At 48.9% G+C, this 18,934-nt stretch overlaps 1 protein-coding gene across 1 annotated transcript in view; it reads right to left on the reverse strand.

The window, feature by feature from the left end:
- LOC125945234 (uncharacterized) overlaps window positions 1–18,934 on the reverse strand; it is a 137,876-nt gene that overhangs the window by 87,983 nt on the left and 30,959 nt on the right. Inside the window, exons 2-3 of the mRNA XM_049666909.1 lie at window positions 6,405–6,463; window positions 894–959 (exon numbers count right to left, since the gene is read on the reverse strand). Coding sequence (XP_049522866.1) covers window positions 894–959; window positions 6,405–6,463 — 125 coding nt within the window. The remainder of the gene's footprint in view (window positions 1–893; window positions 960–6,404; window positions 6,464–18,934) is intronic.

Raw genomic sequence — 18,934 nt, forward strand, 5'->3', positions numbered from 1 at the left:
ACATGCATTTTAAACATTGTATGTCAAAATACTGCTCCCTTCTTTCCAGCCCTATTTATTGGAGGTCGAAACTCCTTGGATGATTATTGGAAATGTCGAGGTACTCAACGAGAACAGGGTGAACTTACGGCGCAACGTTTACTAGCCACGACCATTTCAATCCAACAGAAAATGAAGCAAATAAAAGCATGGATTAAATTACCTGCGGTCGTAATTGATTATTAGAAATATTAGGAAAAGAGGAAAATTAAAGTGGATTTGCCAATGGTGGGAGTAGCGGGAAGTTCATTTGTAGTTTCATCTCCCTTTACAATATCATTACTAATTTTAAAATTACCTGAGTTATTGAGTGAGTGAGACAACTTTAATCAATATCCTGCAAATTGATGGCCTCGGTCTAGGCCACGCCGGGGGCAGCATACTGTCTCTCGGTAGCTTCCCGGGCTTGCTGGATGGCCCAAATTTGGTCCTGGAGGTCCGAGCTGGTCAGTGTGGCTTTCTCCCGCGCCCTGAGTTCATGCGGGGGTATTTCAATTCTCATCTGAACTATTTTGCAATCCCAGAGTATACGCTCTAATGTAGCTCTTCTATCATCACACTTTGTATTTGGCCTCAGGGTATAAGCCCGGAAACATTCGGAAACACCCGGAAACCTGAGTTATTGTGCCTAAGATTTTCTTGGCTTGATTATATGGCGGTTTCACAACGTTTACGAAATAAATTGTCGATATTGAATCAGGATACCCGTTTGAACCTATTTATGAGGAATTGGGTTTCTCGTTAAATTACTGTTCGCCTTTGGCACGATTGAAGAAAAAGGGACATTGCATTTCAAGTCATCAATGCGAAAGATAACATTAAGATCGAAGAGGAACAAAATGTGTAGCACTTACAGTACTGCAGATTTTCACGGATAATTGGCTAACGTCTCTTTCGCCAGACATTATGCGGCTTTTCAACTGTAAAGTGAGTATGAGAAGAACATTTTAGCTTACCATGAGCAGAAATATGACAGTTATGGCTATACTGAGCATTAAAACAAATTAAACCACATAACCACCATTGCTGCATTTACTACCAGTTGTGAAAACCAAATCTCACTGCATACCCGAGAGATAACAGCCGAGTTAAACTGGCGACAAGTGGTACGTTGTCTTAAGCTACTGCGGTGGAGCTGGCCTTGTCTACCATCGTTGCCCATACCGCGAGATTGGTTTACGAGGATTCATCGTAAAAGCGCCTCGCCCGCTACCAGATGACCGCCCTCCTGACATCGCCGACTAACTCGCAAGCACCCTGCCGGGGCCTCGACGACCATCCCCTTCGCCGATGTCATGCCCTTTCTCGCTGCAGCACTCGCAGTACGCTGGCCCAACCCGTGGCCGATCTGGCAGTCCTTTTTCTCGGAAAACTGTCGAAATGCCAAGAACGATGACGCTACAAAAGCCTTCTGAGCGACGCAGCAATGACACGCCGCCATCGAGATGCACACTTGATGTAAAGCAAACGCCGCCGTGACAAGATTTAGTGACAAGAAGTAACAGCGACTGAACAATACGACGCAGCAGTGACCCGACGCTGCGACTTCACTGCAATGCAAGACAAGAAACCACCGAATTCATGCAATGTGCTTCTCGACAGCCATGAAATCGCCCCCTAGGAGACACAACAGGCGAATATTTCGTTATGAGTGGATCCTTCGCCAGTTGAACAGATACAAGGCTCCATGAGACGGCCCTCAAATGCGGACACATGGAGGACACCTAATGACGCCGACTGGAATCTGCACGGCAAGAGTTATAATTCATGGCCAGATTTACCCTGTGACGTCCGTGATCCTGCAACAATGCTTATTGTACTTAATACTCAGCATGGACTTCCTCAAATAATACGGGCAGTCATTGACTTAAGAATTCAAGTCGATAAAGCTGTCCGCGGAGCAAGCGATACCGCTGTATAGGGTCCTTGGTTGCCGTGCCTTGAATGGGCTCGAAGACGAAGTCAGCATCCCGCTTCGCTTCTGCGTCATCATTTCCGTCGGCACTGGAACAACCGCAGGCGTAGAAGTCTTTGTCAAGGGCGTCCAACATCTACTGCTAAACCGTGAAATCTGCGTCGTATTAGGAATCGCTTGGATTGGACGCAGGAAAAGCGAAAGTGATGCTCTCAAAGTTGATCCAGGATTACAATCACCTCAACAAGGGCACGAGGATGGCATACATAAAGAAAGTTGTGGAAATCAGCAACGAATGCCTTTGCCCACTCGGATTCTGCCTTTCAACGGCCATAGTTACTGAACGAACCTTCGGCATCAATTCAAGCCTTTTAAGTTAGAAACAGCGAAAGCTCAAAATATAAATTATCTTACGGCCGATGAATCTGCTTTCGCTGGAAATAGCTTCCGCGTCCCCGAAAAAATAGAGGCTTTCCACATCAGGAGAAATGCAGAGGGGTGCGTTAGCCACCTGTCGATTCATCTATCTGACATGGAGTATGCGTACCTGTGTTCCACGTGCTACCGTTGACTCACGTGGCCTTCCACGTGTAGTCTGGTTTTTTAAAGGTTTTATCTAAAAGTTTTTTTGCTACTCTGTTAACGTTGATGGTGTCACGTCGCCTAGGCTGGACACTGTTGATGGGAGGCGAGGGAGGGCGGGGGACGGGTGGGGGGGGGGGGAGGGGAGGCACTCTACTCCGGCGTCGGCAGCTTACAGCGCATTTTGCTGCTTACGGCGCATTTTGCAAGCGATCTGCGACATGGAAAAAGTGCGCGACCACGCGGGCCTCATCCTCAAAGCGATCTGCGATGTGGACAAAGCGCAACTAGTGCCGGTAGCTTCGTATGCGCTGTGCTTTCGACGTTGAGTTCGCGTTGACGCGAAAGACGGCACGAAGGTCAATTCGCTCGCGGCTGCTGCCGCACCTCCTCACTCCCTCGTTCTCACATCGAGTTTCCACGGTCATCGAGCGAGACGTGCTCATGTTTACCTGTGCGCGCATGACATCATGCTTGTTAATTTAGTTAGTAAGCAAATGTTTACAAATTTATACAGCCGGTAAAATAACTATCCTTAGTTCGTATAGTCGTCTACTAATTTGCTATCGCCATCGAAGTTTCGCGTTTAGGGGGAGAATGCGACAGTTTTTAATTGCTGCTATTGAAGGTCAATGCCTGCCGTTAACATTCGTAGTGAGGACAAGAAACGGGTACGCAAATACTATATAAGCAACTAGAATGTTTTAGATTTTGCACACGGCAAATTATGGCAGGCAGACCATCGGGGTAACAGAAGAACACAAGCCGAGCGTGGCTCATTGCGTACACATAGGTCCCTTTAGTTTCCAAAAGCGCGTTTGTGTACGCAAAATCTAAAGCTCCCTATTACCTCAGTACCTTGACCGCATCACAGTCTGACGAGTCTGCGCGTGGGAAGCGGCGCAAATATTTTAGCGTATCAGTGAATTCCGGGCCATTGCGGTATCTACAGAAACGACCGTGCAAATGAGGTCACCCGATCTGCTATTGATGGTCTCCACTGTGTGGCTATACCGCTATCCAGAACAGACGCAGCTACAGGGCTTCATTCGCTCGCACAAGAACATACACTTGCACAGTGGAACTCGGCGGAATTTACCAACGCTTATTTCCACATTTTGGATCCGAATCAACAGCTGCTTCTTCCGTCTGGAATATCTAAAACAGAGGAGACGCTTCTGTGCCGTTGGTGGCTTGGTATGACCTTCAGGAATGCTTCCGCTTTTCAGATTGCGGAAAACTGGTCTAAGAGACAAAATTTAAACAGTGCCGTATTCTGCTTTTTTTCCTTTTTTGTGCTCTTCTTCCCCCCTTTTTTGTAACATCTCTTATCAATTATGTTTTATTCCCCTTACTCCCTTTCCCCAGCACAAATTAGCCAGCTGGTATGAGAACTGGCTAACCTTCCCGTCTTTCCGTCTATTCCTCCTTCCTCCTTCTTTTCGCGTTAACGCGACACTTAGTCTCCCCTCAGATGCGATAGGGTGAAAACCGTATTAACGGTGCTGGTACTTATAGAATTACCGAAGGATAGTGTGTATTTACAAATAAGGTACTGTAGTGGACCACCAAGTGCTGGCAATGAATGGATGAGAAGCTCAAAAGAAAGTGGCTAGCCTGAATGAAAAACTGTTAGGATTTTCTTTCTGTTGCGCTTCGAAGTGAAAAAAAAAATTGTATCGTTCTGGTTCACCTTAGGTTTGAGCAGAAACATGTTTTTCCTTTTCCAGTTCAGTTCCGCTTCAATGCCCTGATAAGGACTGCCAGAAAGTGAGTGCGCATGAACAAATACCATGTCCCAAAGGATCTGTCCCATTCCAACAGAGTGCAATGCTGCTTTTTTTTTTCGTCGGAGGGAAACGAAAAGATCCAACGCTTTAAAAAAATAAATCGCGATTGTCGCGTCATTTGCATGAAGTTTCTGACAATATTAACGTTATTTCCTGTCCCTTCGAGTTTAGTTTAAGCGGAGTACACTGCATATAATAACATTTAGGGTTTCAAGTGCGCGCGGCTGGGTACAGGTAATACTGACAGTACTTTGCGTGAAACTTCAAAATTAAAAATTAAATTATGGGGTTTTACGTGCCAAAACCAGTTCTGATTATGAGGCACGCCGTAGTGGGAACTCCGGAAATTTGGACCACCTGGGGTTCTTTAACGTGCAACTTCTTTTCATCAGCTACATGCGCAGAACAAAGCACGAGCGTAACATTTAGTTGTAGCCTAGCAAAGGTTATATTGCTACTAGTCTTTTTCATTACTATATGATTAGTAATAGTGCGAATTTCTTGCAGTATCTTTGTGGACATCTACGTGTATAGTATTTTGCAAATCTTATGCTGGGCGTAGCTGCATGTTCTTCAATACCGAGTGGAGGCTGGCTTTTTGTCAGGTGTTCCAAAACACATTTTTTTCCAGTTTGTCTCGGTTATAGTGTACTTTTATATGGGGTAGTGTGTTCAGGGAGGTGTTCGCATCATGCACTGCTTCCGATGCGCAACGGTGCTTTGCATACACCGTGCTTAACAATATATATTTTTAATTGCTAACAAGTTAAAGCTAACGCGTCCCTGCTTCGACGGCATTGTCCATGTCATAAACTCAGGTTTGTAGGGTGGAGCCATCGCAAGGTTCAAGAACAGAGTTCATTTATTAATCAAGCTCTGCATGGCCCGAGCTGACTGCTTTTGCGAGGTTGTAAAATGACAAGCAGTTTACAACAGTGAGAAAATGCGTTGGTGTGGGATGATCATTTGATCCACATGATTGTCTAAAAATCCAGAAGAAGTTCTCTAACGGATCCTAGCGCAGACAGGTACGGTTAGAGAAATTTTTGGAAATGCACAGCGCACAAGTCTGAAAATGCACGTGCAATTCTTAGAATTACGGGTCACAGATGAAAAAATTTATCAATGAAAACCTACTCCTTCGTATGCATATATCACTCAAGCAATACGTCAATATTATGTAAAGATACTTACTATACTTCATTTCTAAAAGTCACAGGGTCAACAATCTATTGGATATAGAAACAGTAATTAAGTACAAAATGAATATTTACCTAAATACTAATTTATGAGTAATGCAAACAAACCGTAGAATTATATTTAATTGACTCATTACGTAACTAAATAATAATTAATTAATTATTGCAAGCGTCAATTAGCTGGGTTAATTGAAAGTTGGATAATTAAAATTAATGAAGTAATTCAGTAAATATTTAAACGCATTTAGCACTTTATATTGCGGTGATAACCACTGTGTATAATTCAAACTGGAATACCTCAGGGAAAATCAACCCGCCGTGGTGGCTCAGTTAGGTAAGGCGTTGCGCTGCTGAGCACGAGGTCGCGGGATCGAATCCCAGCCGCGGCGGCCGCATTTCAATGGAGGTGGAATGCAAAAACGCGCTCGTGCTTGCGTTGTAGTGCACGATAAAGAACCCCAGGTGGTCCAAATTATTCCGGAGCCCTCCACTACATGCGTGCCTCATACTCAGAACTGGTTTTGGCAAGTAAAACCCCAGAAAGAAGAAGGAAAAATCAAGCCTTTATTTGAAACAACGCTTCGTTTGAACTACATAAACTACGAACGAACAAAATTACAAACAACACAAACTTCGACTTACACGCTAGCTACGTACACATAGCACAACTGACAACAGCAGGAATAAGCGACGGATCGACGGACATTGGCAGCGCCGCTGCTGTCGCATGGTCTGTCATCGAAGTGCCGGACCTTTCCACACTTTTCGCCTCAGGGCAATGCATGACACTACCTCCTTCTAGTACACTTTATCTCTGATGGCACTGTTTGCTGATAACCGAAAAAGAAGAAAAAAAGTTGGATGTTTTGTTGTTCTTACCTGCGGAACTGCACTTCCGAGGCATGTTAACAATTGCTTCTTTGATTCGTCATTGAGATCTTGATGTATGGGAAGAAAAAAGATAAAGAAGCTTGGACCTGAACTGACATAAATATTGTAACAATCGCAGCCGGGGCCCGGGCTGATCTACATGAAATATAGCGAGATAATTTCCTGCCACATAAGATGTGAACGTGCCTTAAGTTGTTAACGCCTATAGGCTTTTTCGTTAGTCGGTCTGCTGCTTGTTCTTTTCAAGTTGGTCGCCATTTGCTCCGAATAAATCAATAGTCTGCGAAATAGTTTACGCTAAAAATGAGTATAGACATAGCTTAACGTGCATTTTTCATGATTCGTGAGATGTCCATTGACTGAGAAGACGTTGAACGTACATGTTAATGGAAAAAAAGTCGTCACCAATATTCTTTGTCGATCATCACAAAGTAAACTATAACGACATTACTCCCCCTCTATGATACAAGAATAGTGAAAACATTGTCAGGTTCACCAGGTGTGCATGAAATAAATGTTGACTGTTGGCTTGGCATAAGGGGCATATCAGATAATTAAAGAAATATATAGATATTTCTTTATGCCTATTGCATCTAGCACTCAAATTAGGTTGTACTGGCCTCTGATTGTATAAAGTGAACAAACATTTGCTGTTGTGACAATGACCAAAGTTAAGCAAGGCTGTGAATAGAAATTGTAATTTTCAGTGGGCTGCTGTGTTTTAATGCGGGGAAATAATTCCATGTGAAACATAGTGGTTCTCAATAAAACGGACGATTCCTTATCGCACTGAATGAAGCCTGTATATTTTTCTTGCATTAGGAGCTCTGCATCAAAAAAAAAAAAAAAAATTACACCATCTTCCCGTAGGGGAACCCTGAGTAGTATGCGACGCAGCCATGGGGTCTACTCGAGCTATTTTTATCAGCTGTATAAACTTGGACATGCAGCAGCACCAGCAACGCGCAGAACTGTTGTCGACGCCGTCGGCGTTTTTCCCGCGTTCGCACCGAACGCACGCTGCGTTGGTGACTGTTGCCGGTGCCTCTGGGGCACCCAGGGCTCTCACACTCTCAAGTTCAACAAATGGCCACAGAGGGCGAAAAAATCGACCGCGTGGGCGCGGCTAATAAACCAAGCTTAGTGCGTTTTCAAAAAAATTGCCCGGTGAGTTCCGTCGTCTCCTGCTAGGGGCGCCGTAGTAAGCGCAATTTCAACCTACAAACTTACTCCCACGCTTATCGAAGTTTTATTTAATGAGAAAAAGTACATATTTATTATTCCTAATTATACATCCTACTTTTGAGTAGTAACGCTATTGTTTTTTTTGTTATTAAAGACGCAAAATAACGTTCATCATCATCAACCTCCCACGTGACCTCTCACCTGGATTTAAAATTTTTACCGGTATTTTCGGGACACGACAAGCACGAATTCATTGGTCGGTACACTTATGCTGGTTGATTATTTGTGCTAAAACCGCTTTATTGCGCTTCGAAACCTCGCGTTGTTTTACTTGGGGTGAAGTGACGTGTTTGCGAGCTGAGATGCAAGCCCGAAAGCTAGGTTTTGGTCATGAATCATGCTGAACAAGTATGCATCGAAACGGGAGCCGGATTCTGCTGCGACTGAGGATGGCAATACCGGTGAGTCGTTTAACATTGCTGCTTCAATCGTTATTAAATATTCGTCTCGTTAATTCACAGGCGGAGACAAGTTAACGAACTAAATCCTGCATTACATATGGGTAGTCGGGACCCTACGTTGCCGTTTCTGAAATAAACCTGTAGTTGCGAGACCGTCGTTATGCACACAATCACGAAAGAGAGCGACATCGGAACGCGCAGCACATTTTTCATTTCGTTGTAGCCGTGGCCTTGGGCCTTATCAGTATGTTTTTTTTTCTTCGAGTCCGCCGGCAACTTCTTTCGTCCACAAAACCGATTAACCCTTTGGTAAACTAAAGTGAAAGTCCTGAATTGAATGTATCAAAGAATTGAACGCATATTAATTAACCCATATTTCGTACTTGTTGGTTCCAAGTGTTCTTGCTGTTAAGTTTGGTTTACCTTAGGGCATTTATTTTTGCAGTAGTGCAGCGGTGCATCGCGGTCGTGCAGAAAAGAATGCATCAGTTGTAATACATGAAATTCATGTTTTTCATGCGTTTGCTTGTGGAACCAGCAGTGTGATCTCTTCTAGTGTATAAATGAGCGCAAAAATGTTCTCATTTGTGATCCTAATAGTACTTCAGGTGTGCAAACGCATTGTTGTTAGGCAGACAACAATTTTATGGACAGTATCAATATTTGGTGAATAACATGCTGCTTAAGCTCCCTAGAACAAGCGGTGTACATTTTTTACATGTGTTGTGCAGTCAGAAACCATTACAATATATATATATATATATATATATCAGAGCTTCTTGCATTTCATATCGTGAAATTGTGTTTTTTCAATTTTTGATGCAGTCAAAATTTCTCTTTCGGACATGAAGAGGACGGCACCAGTGTAAAGCAACACACTACACACACTAAAGAGAAGCTACTGCCTGCTGCTACAACCAGGTCATCGTGTGGACTTTTGCTGCTACTACAAGGTAAACAACACCGGGTTCAGAAACAAATATGCTTGATATATGCTGTATTGGCTTGCTAGTCTTGAGATACATTGTCATTTGTTTGTAGCAGATGATATGAATGTTTGTTCATATTTACGGTGCAGCATAATTGATTGAAACATAGATAGAAACACTACACGAGTTTGGCTAATCTCTCTTGTATCTCATGTGTTACTGTTCTGCTCCAACAGAGTCTGCACCAAGCACATCTTGGCACTCATCACTGGAGCCCTCATATATCTACACCAACAGGAAGGGGCTGGAGCCGAACTCACAAGGCTCTTACACCACGAACAAAGAAGCGGATCCAGAAGTATTTCGATGAGATACCAAGTCTACGTATAGACTGTATCAAGACTGAAAAGCGCCTCAGCCATCATTCCACCAGCACGCATATTGGCAGAGTCATCCAGGTACCTCAACAAAAGAAATTCTTCGTGTTTAGATGCGCCTGCAACCTCTGAACAAGCATGGACGATGCTGGCCAAAAGATTTCCATCAGTTTGCCCTTCCTTAATCAGCTTCCTGGCCTTGTAAAATTCAATTTGTGCCAAGTATAATTTTTTTCTATGAGTGCAAGCTTTTTCATTCACCATTCTTGCTAGATATCATTCTTCTTCCTTATCCAAACATAAACGTGAACTGATTCTTTGCTCATACTTAAGGCCCATCATTGTCTATTAGCTTAACATCTTTGTAGCAGTATTCTCTACTGTACGTTGCCATGTTAAATTTCTCTCCTGAAATAGCAGATGCGGCATCGGCATGTGTCTTGCATTAAGGTTTGCACCATGTGCTATGTAGCATTTCACTTTTCTTAATGTTATTGACCTTCACTGCTTGCAGAGCAGAGTGCCTTTCTTGAATGCAAGCTTTCTCATTCCCATATTTAATTCTTGGTCTCGTTCAGGACTGCTCTTCTTGCTCAATAGCCTGGGTTTTTGCGCAAGCTACACTGAAGGGGTTGATTGCACAATCTGGTTGCAGACACTTGGTCGTGGTCGCTATGTTACGTTTTTCGGATTTGGGGGGCCTGGTAAGTTGCATTGGGAAGCAATCTCTCGAGGTAAGCACCTGCTCCTGCAGTCCGTACAGCGACATGGACTCCCAATTTACACGCACCGTGATTGGTGCTCCCCATTCCATCCTTTCCTGCTGCAGCCGTGCGCAAATGTTGTTTGTGGCCTTCGTTGGCCGTGATTTGTCGTCAACAGAGAGCAGCGTACATGTTTACATGGTCTGAAGTGTATAAAGTTGATAGCCACATGGGTTGAAAGGCCCACAGAAGTGGCTGCTGAAGGTGATGCCCAAGAAACCGACTTGTCCATATTGAGACAAAGTGGGGCACCAAGTGTGAGCCACATATTAGCGGCCCCCGAAAGAAAAGAAACGTGCAGGCTGGAAAGGAGTTAACGCTAAAATGCTGGGTAGTCGATGTCGCTGTGTTGGCGGCGGCAGCAGATGCCTTGCATGAGCCGAATGCTTCGCAATGCAAGTTGCTTATCTTCAACGATGACTGCGGGGGCAAACAGGTGGAATATGCTGCCCAATCGGTTTGCGTTTCTTGTTGTCGCTTGTTACCAGACTACCATGTGCAACGAAGGCAAGCACAAGCACTGTGCCTGTAGTTGGACTACTGAATGTGCCTAAGTGACCCGTGTACGTCATTCCTCACTGTTACCATGTGGATCTTAGCCAATGTATAGTGTATTGTCTGAACCTCATGCGGTGATTGAATGCGGAATCCCATTTTGCTATTATCTCACTTGTTTATGGTCACTGTATTACGTTTCTTGGATGTAGCGGCCTGGTCATTTGCATTGGGAAACAGTCTCTCGAGGTAAGCACCTGCTCCTGCAGTCCGCGCAGCAACATAGACTCCCAATTTACACGAACCGTGATTGGTGCTCCCCGCTCCGTCCTTTCCTGCTGCAGCCGCGGGCAAATTGTGCTTGTGCGGTTCCTGAGCCGCAATTTGGCATACTTGCTTACATGGTCGGAAGTGTATGAAGTTGATAGCCACCTGGGTGGAATGGCCCGCAAAAGTGGCTGCCGAAGGTGATGCCCACGAAACCGACTTGTGCATATTGAGAGAAAATGGGGCACCGAGTGTCAGTGACATATTAGCGGCCCCGATAGACAAACATAAACCTGCAGCTTGGAAAGGAGGTAATGGTAAAACGCACGGTAGTCCATGTTGCTGTGTTGGGTGCGGCAGCAGATGCCTGCGTCACCCGATTTCTTCGGTATGCAAGTTGCTAATCTTCAAAGGTGACTGTCGGAGCAAACATCTGCTTGCGCTGCTGGTTGCCGCACGTTACCGGACTGCCATGTGCGTTGACGAAAGTGAGCAGTTTACGAGCTCGCGTTTATTGTTTCAGCGTATCTCAACATGCAAGTTTTATTGCTGCTCTTGTACGAGAAGGTGCACTGTTTGTCTTCGACCAATAAAGTCGTACGTCCTGTTCACTCACTTGTGGCTTGTTTGTATGGGCGTCAGTAGGAGGCTCTTTGGTCTCCTGGCAATTAGAACGCACAAGCTAAGCGGCAAGGCACTGAGGCACGCCGCAACGCCAGCCGGGCGAGCGCCGCGCGTACCAGCGTGCGCGCGCGACCGGTAAAAAACGGCCACATTGGATTTTGCACTAAAAATATCATTTCCGCTTCCTGTTTGAGCAGCGCCATCTGTCGGGTACTCCAGTGAGTTCCAAGCGCTGCCGCTTCTTAATTTCGTACCACTGTGGAAGGTACAGTTTCCTTTCTCTAAAGTTGGTCTTAATTCTATGAGGCGAGGTCGTCGGAGCGAAAAGCAACACAACCTCTCAGCTCGACAGTCAGGGCGAACTGGCTACATCGGCTACTCTGGCGCCACCACCTGATCGACGCAGAGCTGCACAGATGCACCCTGCCTGGAGGGTGCCCACAAGAGGGGGAAGCCGAGGACGGCGCTACGTTCGCAGCAGCCTGGCCCCCACGCTCGTGCCGGTCACCGACGTCGTGGGAGGCGCCATGGAGGGCTGCACTGTCACGGTACGCCTTGACAGGCAGGACACAACCGTGGCAAGCATCTAAGTCCGTCCTAGGCAACAATGGGACCCCTCCAGCCTGGTGCGGCTTGCAGCACGCCTCGGCGGGCCAACAGTCCTATGTGGTGACTTCAATGCCCACCACACCGACTGGGGCAGCCGCAGGTGCACCCGCCGAGGCAGGGACCTCTGCAATGCTATCAGCCGTGCTGGCCTGATGGTGCTCAACAAAGGAGGACCCACCTACGTCCGCCGTGGGGTGAGCACAGCCATCGACCTCTCCCTCACCACCCAGCAGCGCTCCTACGACTGGGCTACAACTCCCGACACTTGGGGCTCTGATCACTTCCCGATCTTGATCACCCCCGGGTGTGGGAGAAGGCCAAGGTCACGGACATACCACGTCACAGACTGGTCCCTTTTTCAGGAAGCGCTGCAGTGAGATGGTCGATGGCTGTGACTTCCTGGGCGCCATCACAGAGTGCGCCCAGGCAGCCACAGTCCAGTGCTCTGCTCAACCGGACACCCCTGCCCCGGATCTCCTTCTGCTCAACCTCCGTGCATCCAGGCGCCGCGTGGAGCGCCGAGCTATCCGGACGGGCAACGCAGAGCACTGGACAGAGTACAAGAGGGCGGACGCCCGCTGCAGACGACAGGCCAGGCGCAGAAGGAACCAGAGCTGGGGCAGCCTCTGCGCCACCATCGAGGATCGCTCGAAGGGCCCCCTGGCCTTGCCCCTCCTAAAGTCCCTGACCGGCAGGAAGGCAAACCGCTACCGCGTCCTCGCGGTGGCCATTTCGCTGGGTATCAGTGAGGCGCCACTAGCGGAGTTACTAGCTGACCGCTTCGCCCCCCCCCCTGCTGCCCTCACTGCTGCCACCCTGCCGGTTGGTCGTCCCCCTGCCAGCCCGCCTACCTGCCTGCTGGAGCTCCATCCTGAGTAGGCGGCCAGCCAGATGGCGGCCATCTGCCAGGACCCATTGACGCTCCACGAGCTGCAGCGCCCTGAGGAGGGGAAAGCGTCGAAGTGCGCCAGGAGCAGATGGAGAGACACTCCAGATGCTTCGCAACCTGGCCACCAGTGAGCAACGACGCCTGCTCGATTGCTACAACAAGATCTCGCGGTCAGGACAGGTGCCGGAGGCCTGGCGCACGGCCATTGTGGCCCGCATTTTGAAGGGCAGAAAGCCGGCCGGCGAGCTGTCTTCATACCGACCGGTCTCCCTCACCTCCGCTGCCTGTAAGGTGATGGAGGCCATTGCTCTGGCACGGCTCGAATGGGTGGCCCGCGCCTGCGGGTTCCTCGCGGACCAGCAGACAGGCTTCCGGCGCCGAAGGTGCACTGCGGACTCCATCGCTGACGACGTCTCCACCCTGGAGGACGCCAGGGCCAGCGGAGACCTAGCCATGCTCCTCCTCATCGACGTCAAAGGGGCGTTCGATGGCCTCCCGGGAGCATGCGGTTGCCCAGCAGGCTCTGGACCTCCTGGGCATTGGCGGCAGCCTGCGGCGGTTCCTGTCATCGTTCCTGAACGACCGCACCCTCAGGGTCCGCGTGGGCCATGCAAGGAGCACTCCCCGTCCGGTGGCAGCAGGCGTACCACAAGGGTCAGTGGTGAGCCCATCTCTCTTCAACCTCATCCTGGCCCGGTTGCCTGCTGCACTGCCGACCGACCCACACTACAAAGTGGAGTGCTCCATGTACGGGACGACATCGCCCTGTGGGTGCGGGGACCGCCACAGTCCAGCCGTCACGTGCGCCTGGCCCTCCAGAGAGCCCTGGACGCCACAGCCGCCTACCTGGACAGCATTGGCCTTGCGGTGTCGACGGGGAAGACGGTGGCCCTCCTCGTCCACCCGAGAGCAGCTGCGCGACGCTCGGCTCCCCGGCTGCAGCTGGAGGGCGTGCGTATCCCATGGAGTACGACTGTTTCGTACCTTGGGCTGCGCATCGACCACCGGCTAACCTGGCAACCGGCTGTCGAGGCCATGCAGGCGCAGACGATCCGGGTCCGCAAGACCGTGTCACAGCTCCTTGCCCGCGGAGAGGGCTGCTCCGTCAGGTGGGCCCTACGGCTCTACCAGGCGGCGGCCACATGACGTCTGCGGTACGCTCTTCCGCTGGTGGCGCTGCCGCCACGTCGCCTCGGAAAGTTGGAGCTGCAGCACCGGGCGGCCATCCGACTGTGCCTGGACGTCCCACGGAGCTCGCAGGTCGGCGCCACCCTTGCGTAGGTGGGAGCATGGCCCCTGTAGCTCATCTTTCTGCAACAGGGACTAAGCCATGTGGACCGCCTCCACCATGCTCCTGACGGCAGAGGCCTGCTGCGTCGCCTCCAGACCCGTTGTGATGGAATAGTTCAGCACGTATGTCTGTGTGCAGTCAGGCGGTAATAAACGTCAGCGACGCACGAACGGATTTAAACGAACATTTATATAACATGATGGGACTGAAACAAGACAAACACTAAACACAGCATACACAGCAAAAGTCCTTACAACAAACATGTCTACACGAGGGCCTACGCGCAGCGTTCGAGAGAAGAGCAAATAGGCCTTACGGATTCAGTACTGATGTCGTCGATCGGCGGTAGGTCGTCTCGAGCAGTCGCGACGATTTCCGTTGATGAACTAACGCACGATGACCCTCGTGGGAGGCGAGCCAAGGCCGGATGACAGCACGGGTCTTCAAATGAGGCAGGCGACGGCCCACGGCTGCATTACCGTGGCCAGAGCACTCGAACGGGTGTCAGGCGGGTGGCTTCCACCGCCACAACTCCACAAGCCACCTCGAGCAAGAGGCGGCCTCCAAGCAAAGGCCTCAGTTAGGCCTCGAGCAAAGGCCTCGGTTAGGCCTCGAGCAAAGGCCTCGGTTAGGCCTCGCCCCGGACACAGCCTGAAGCTGCTCCAACAGGCGGCAACGAGCAGGCAGCAACCAGGCCTGCTCCAAACGGCGTCGCAATTATCCCCCCACTTAAGAAAGTTGTTTGGGGAACAACTTGTCCACAGTGCACACAGCTAAACAACATACAGAAACATGATTTGCACGCTGCTGTACACATTTGTCCAAGAGTACGTCATACACGGCTAAGATAGTCGGCACCTATGTTGTCTGCCCCTTTGATATACTCCACCGTAAAATCGTATTCAGTAAGGAGCAAACTCCACCGGAGTACGCGGTTGTTCATCTGTTTCGCAGAGTTTATGTAAGCAAGTGGCTGGTGGTCGGTCTGCAGCACAAAGCATTTACCCAAGAGATAAACGTGAAACTTTTGAATGGCCCATACAAGAGCCAGTGCTTCTCGCTGAACAGTCGAATACCGGACTTCACGTGGTAAAAGTTTACGGCTGGCATAGGCTACAGGGTGAAGCACACCGTCATGTCGTTGCATCAGGACGGCTCTGATGCTTGACGAGGAGGCGTCTGTTCGTAAAATAAAGGGTTCGTGTAAGTTCGGGGATCGTAGGACAGGACTAGAGGATAGAAGATGACGTAGCGTCTCAGAAGCTTCTTGGTGGCATTCATCCCAGGTGACCTTGTTTGGTGCCCTCTTCCTCGTAAGTTCTGTCAAGGGTGCTGACACTTCGGCCGCACATTCACTGGTGTTTCTGTTGTGAGGCGTGGCTTGCATTCAACAACGTTCGTCTTGCCTGGCATATCGGAGAACACGTCTTGATACTTTTCCAAAAGATTATTAATCTGTTCCATCTGTTGGCAACTCAAATCCCTCGCTACAGCGACATTTTTATGGGTCTCTCTCTGGTGTAGAGTCACAGATGGAATTTCATGTTCTTCTAACATATCCGACTCGACGGTAATTGCGGCGCACAGCTGGTTGGGTGGTTCCGTTTCCCTTTCCTCATAATTTTTAAGCAGATTGATGTGGAATAGGCTCACTCGCGAACCGAGGTCGATAAGGTAGTCATAGTCGTTTCGTTTTTCGACCTCCGTGAAAGGACCCTTCCATGTCAAGATAAGCTTGTTCTTCTCTGATGGAAGGAGCAGTAACACTTTATCACCTGCAACAAGCTGTCTGGCCCTTGACTTTCTGTCATAGTACTTCTTTTGGGAAGCTTTTGCATTCTGGAGCTCTTCATGAGCCATTTTGCATGTGTCCTGTAACCTTCCCTGGAGCTCTACGACATATCCGTACGTCGTCTTGGTCTCGGCGTCGAGATTATCGCCAGTTCATAATTCCTTAAGGATGGACATCGGTCCCCGCACAAATCTTCCACACAGGAGGTCAAATGGCGAAAACCCCAGGCTTGCTTGTGGGACCTCTCGGTAGGCGAACAGCAATGGGGCTAAGTATCTATCCCATTTTTTAGGGCATTCTTGACACATGCGTCGGATCATTTGTTTAAGCGTCCCATTAAACCTTTCCACGAGACCATTCGCCATGGGATGGTACGGCGTTGTGGGCAGTTGTCTAAATGACAGTAGTCGTCCCAGTTCCTGCATTAGGCTGGACGTGAAAGACTTGCCACGGTCACTCACTATCTCACGTGGAACACCAACACGGGAAAACATTTATAGTAGGCCTTCTGCCACCCGCTCTGTCTCAATACTTGGCAATGCTACCGCATCGGGGTAGCGTGTGGCAAAGTCGATCATGGTCAGTACATATTTATTCCCTTTGTCGGACGTTGGTGACAACGGACCAATAATGTCGACTGCGACTCGTTGGAATGGTGTCCCGATGATGGGCATATTCCCTAATGGCACGCGACCTACAAGGTGCTTTGGCACAGTTCTTTGGCATATGTCACACGATTTTACGAAACGTGTAACATCCGCCTGTACCCCCGGCCAATAAAATTCCTCAAGGACACGGTCTATCGTCCTCTTGTCCCTGATGTCCAGCAAGTAATCCTTCATGCGCCATCTTCATCACTGTGCAACGGAGCTTCTTCGGAACCACAAGTTGCTCCAAGTCCCGTCGTTCTGCAGTCTGGTAGCGCCGGAAGAGGATGCCTCGAACCAACACGAACTCGGTTACAGCTTGCTTCTTGGACGTGCTTCTTTTGTCCAATGCTGTGAAACAAGCTTCTAGTGTGGGGTCCGTGCTTTGCAACTTCCGCATTTCCTCCGGGCTGATGTTTAACGGGTTGACTTGTGGTGCGGGTAGTTGTTGCCGTTCTTTCTTTGTCCCTGCAGCAGCTGTCATTCCGTCTTCGCGTGAATCTTTCGCACTGCGGATTGACAATTCTGAACTTGCTTGCTTGCACTTAGCATCGTCAATCGGGTAGACGTCTTCAACGTTGCCTAGTAGAACGTCGTATAGAGGATTCTCCATGCAAACTGCACGAACGTGTCCCTTGAAAATCGGAGAGTCAATGTACACCTCCGCCTCTGGCAATTTCTTTGCGGATCGGTCTAATAGGCGTATTATGCGGGTACTACCCGTCAGTTTGGAGTTCGGAACCAGGGACCGTTTCACTACGACTGTATCACAGCCGGTATCTCGCAGGATGGTCACCCTTTTCCCTTCAAGCTGACCCATTACCGTCGGCATTGCTTTTGACACATCTGCACACGTTGTACCACTCTGAGCAACGTAAAGAACGTCGTGATCGTCTTCCGCACTTGGTTGGGCAAGTTCCTGTTGTTTTTCCTCTTCACCTTAGATTTGTTCCGGTCGTAAGAGAGAGCATGACGCTTCACCACGCCCGTTAGAGCCAGTAGGGCAAGCATCTGCCCTATGACCTGTCTTCTTACATATCCAGCATGGTGATGCCTTTGGAGCTCTGGATCTAGTCCAGCAGTCGGAAGCTCGGTGACCCTGCTTGTTACAAAGAAAGCAGAGCGGCTTTCCTTTGCTTTCATTTGTAGCCACTGCTTTATTGTGGGCTATAAGCTTCCCCTCCTTTTCTTCCTTGCCTCTCGCAAGATTCCTAATACCTTGTGCTTCCAGGTACTGGTCGGCTGTCTTTGCAAGTGTGTCAAGGTCACGACAACCTCGTTCCTTGAGAAAGATGGCCAACTTTGCCTCGCAGCGTCGTAAAAACTGTTCAGACACGACGCTATCTCTCAGCGCCTCATAAGTCTTCGGTGTCTTGGCTAACTCTTGCCAGTGGTCAAAGTAGCCGAGAAGACGTCCTGCAAACTGTCTTGCCGTCTCAGCATTTTCTGGCTTCGCGTCTCGAAACTTCACGCGATACCCTTCTTCCGTGTAGCGGAACCGCAGCAGAAGAGTCTGTTTCAACTTTACATAGTCCGTGGCATCTTCTGCAGACATCCGACCTACTGCCGTTAATGCTTCACCGGTCAGACACAGACTTAACGACAAGGCCCACTTGTCTCGTGGCCAACCCTGACTAGCAGCCACTCTCTTAAACCTTTGAATGTAGGCGTCTAGTTCATCCCTATCCTCGTTATAGGGTGGAATCATCTTATGAGGACTGCGAAAACTATGACCACCACCAGTCTCATCGCTTAAGACACTCGCCTGTGAACGCTCTGCCTCTATTATCCGCCGTCGCTCCTCGAGGAGCGCTCGTTCAGCCTCCATGCGGGCTAACTCTCGTACATGTTCTTCCTGTGCCGCTATCTTTGTTTCTTCTCGTTCCTTTGCTCGCTGATCTCTCATGTCCTTCTGCTCTGAGCTCACCCATTCCTTCAAAGCCTCTCCACTCAGTCCCATCTCCTTCCCGAGCTCAACTAGCATTCTCTTTTCGTCCATTATCGTCTACCACACACAAACTACGTGCGGCTCTAAGATGTAACGTTAGAGCTTTGTCCTGTCGCGGACGCCAGAAATTGTGATGGAATAGTTCGGCACGTATGTCTGTGTGCAGTCAGGCGGTAATAAACGTCAGAGACGCACGAACGGATTTAAACGAACATTTATATAACATGATGGGACTGAAAC

The sequence above is a fragment of the Dermacentor silvarum genome, chromosome 5 (assembly GCF_013339745.2).
Source record: "Dermacentor silvarum isolate Dsil-2018 chromosome 5, BIME_Dsil_1.4, whole genome shotgun sequence".
In the NCBI taxonomy this organism is placed as follows: Eukaryota; Metazoa; Arthropoda; class Arachnida; order Ixodida; family Ixodidae; genus Dermacentor; species Dermacentor silvarum.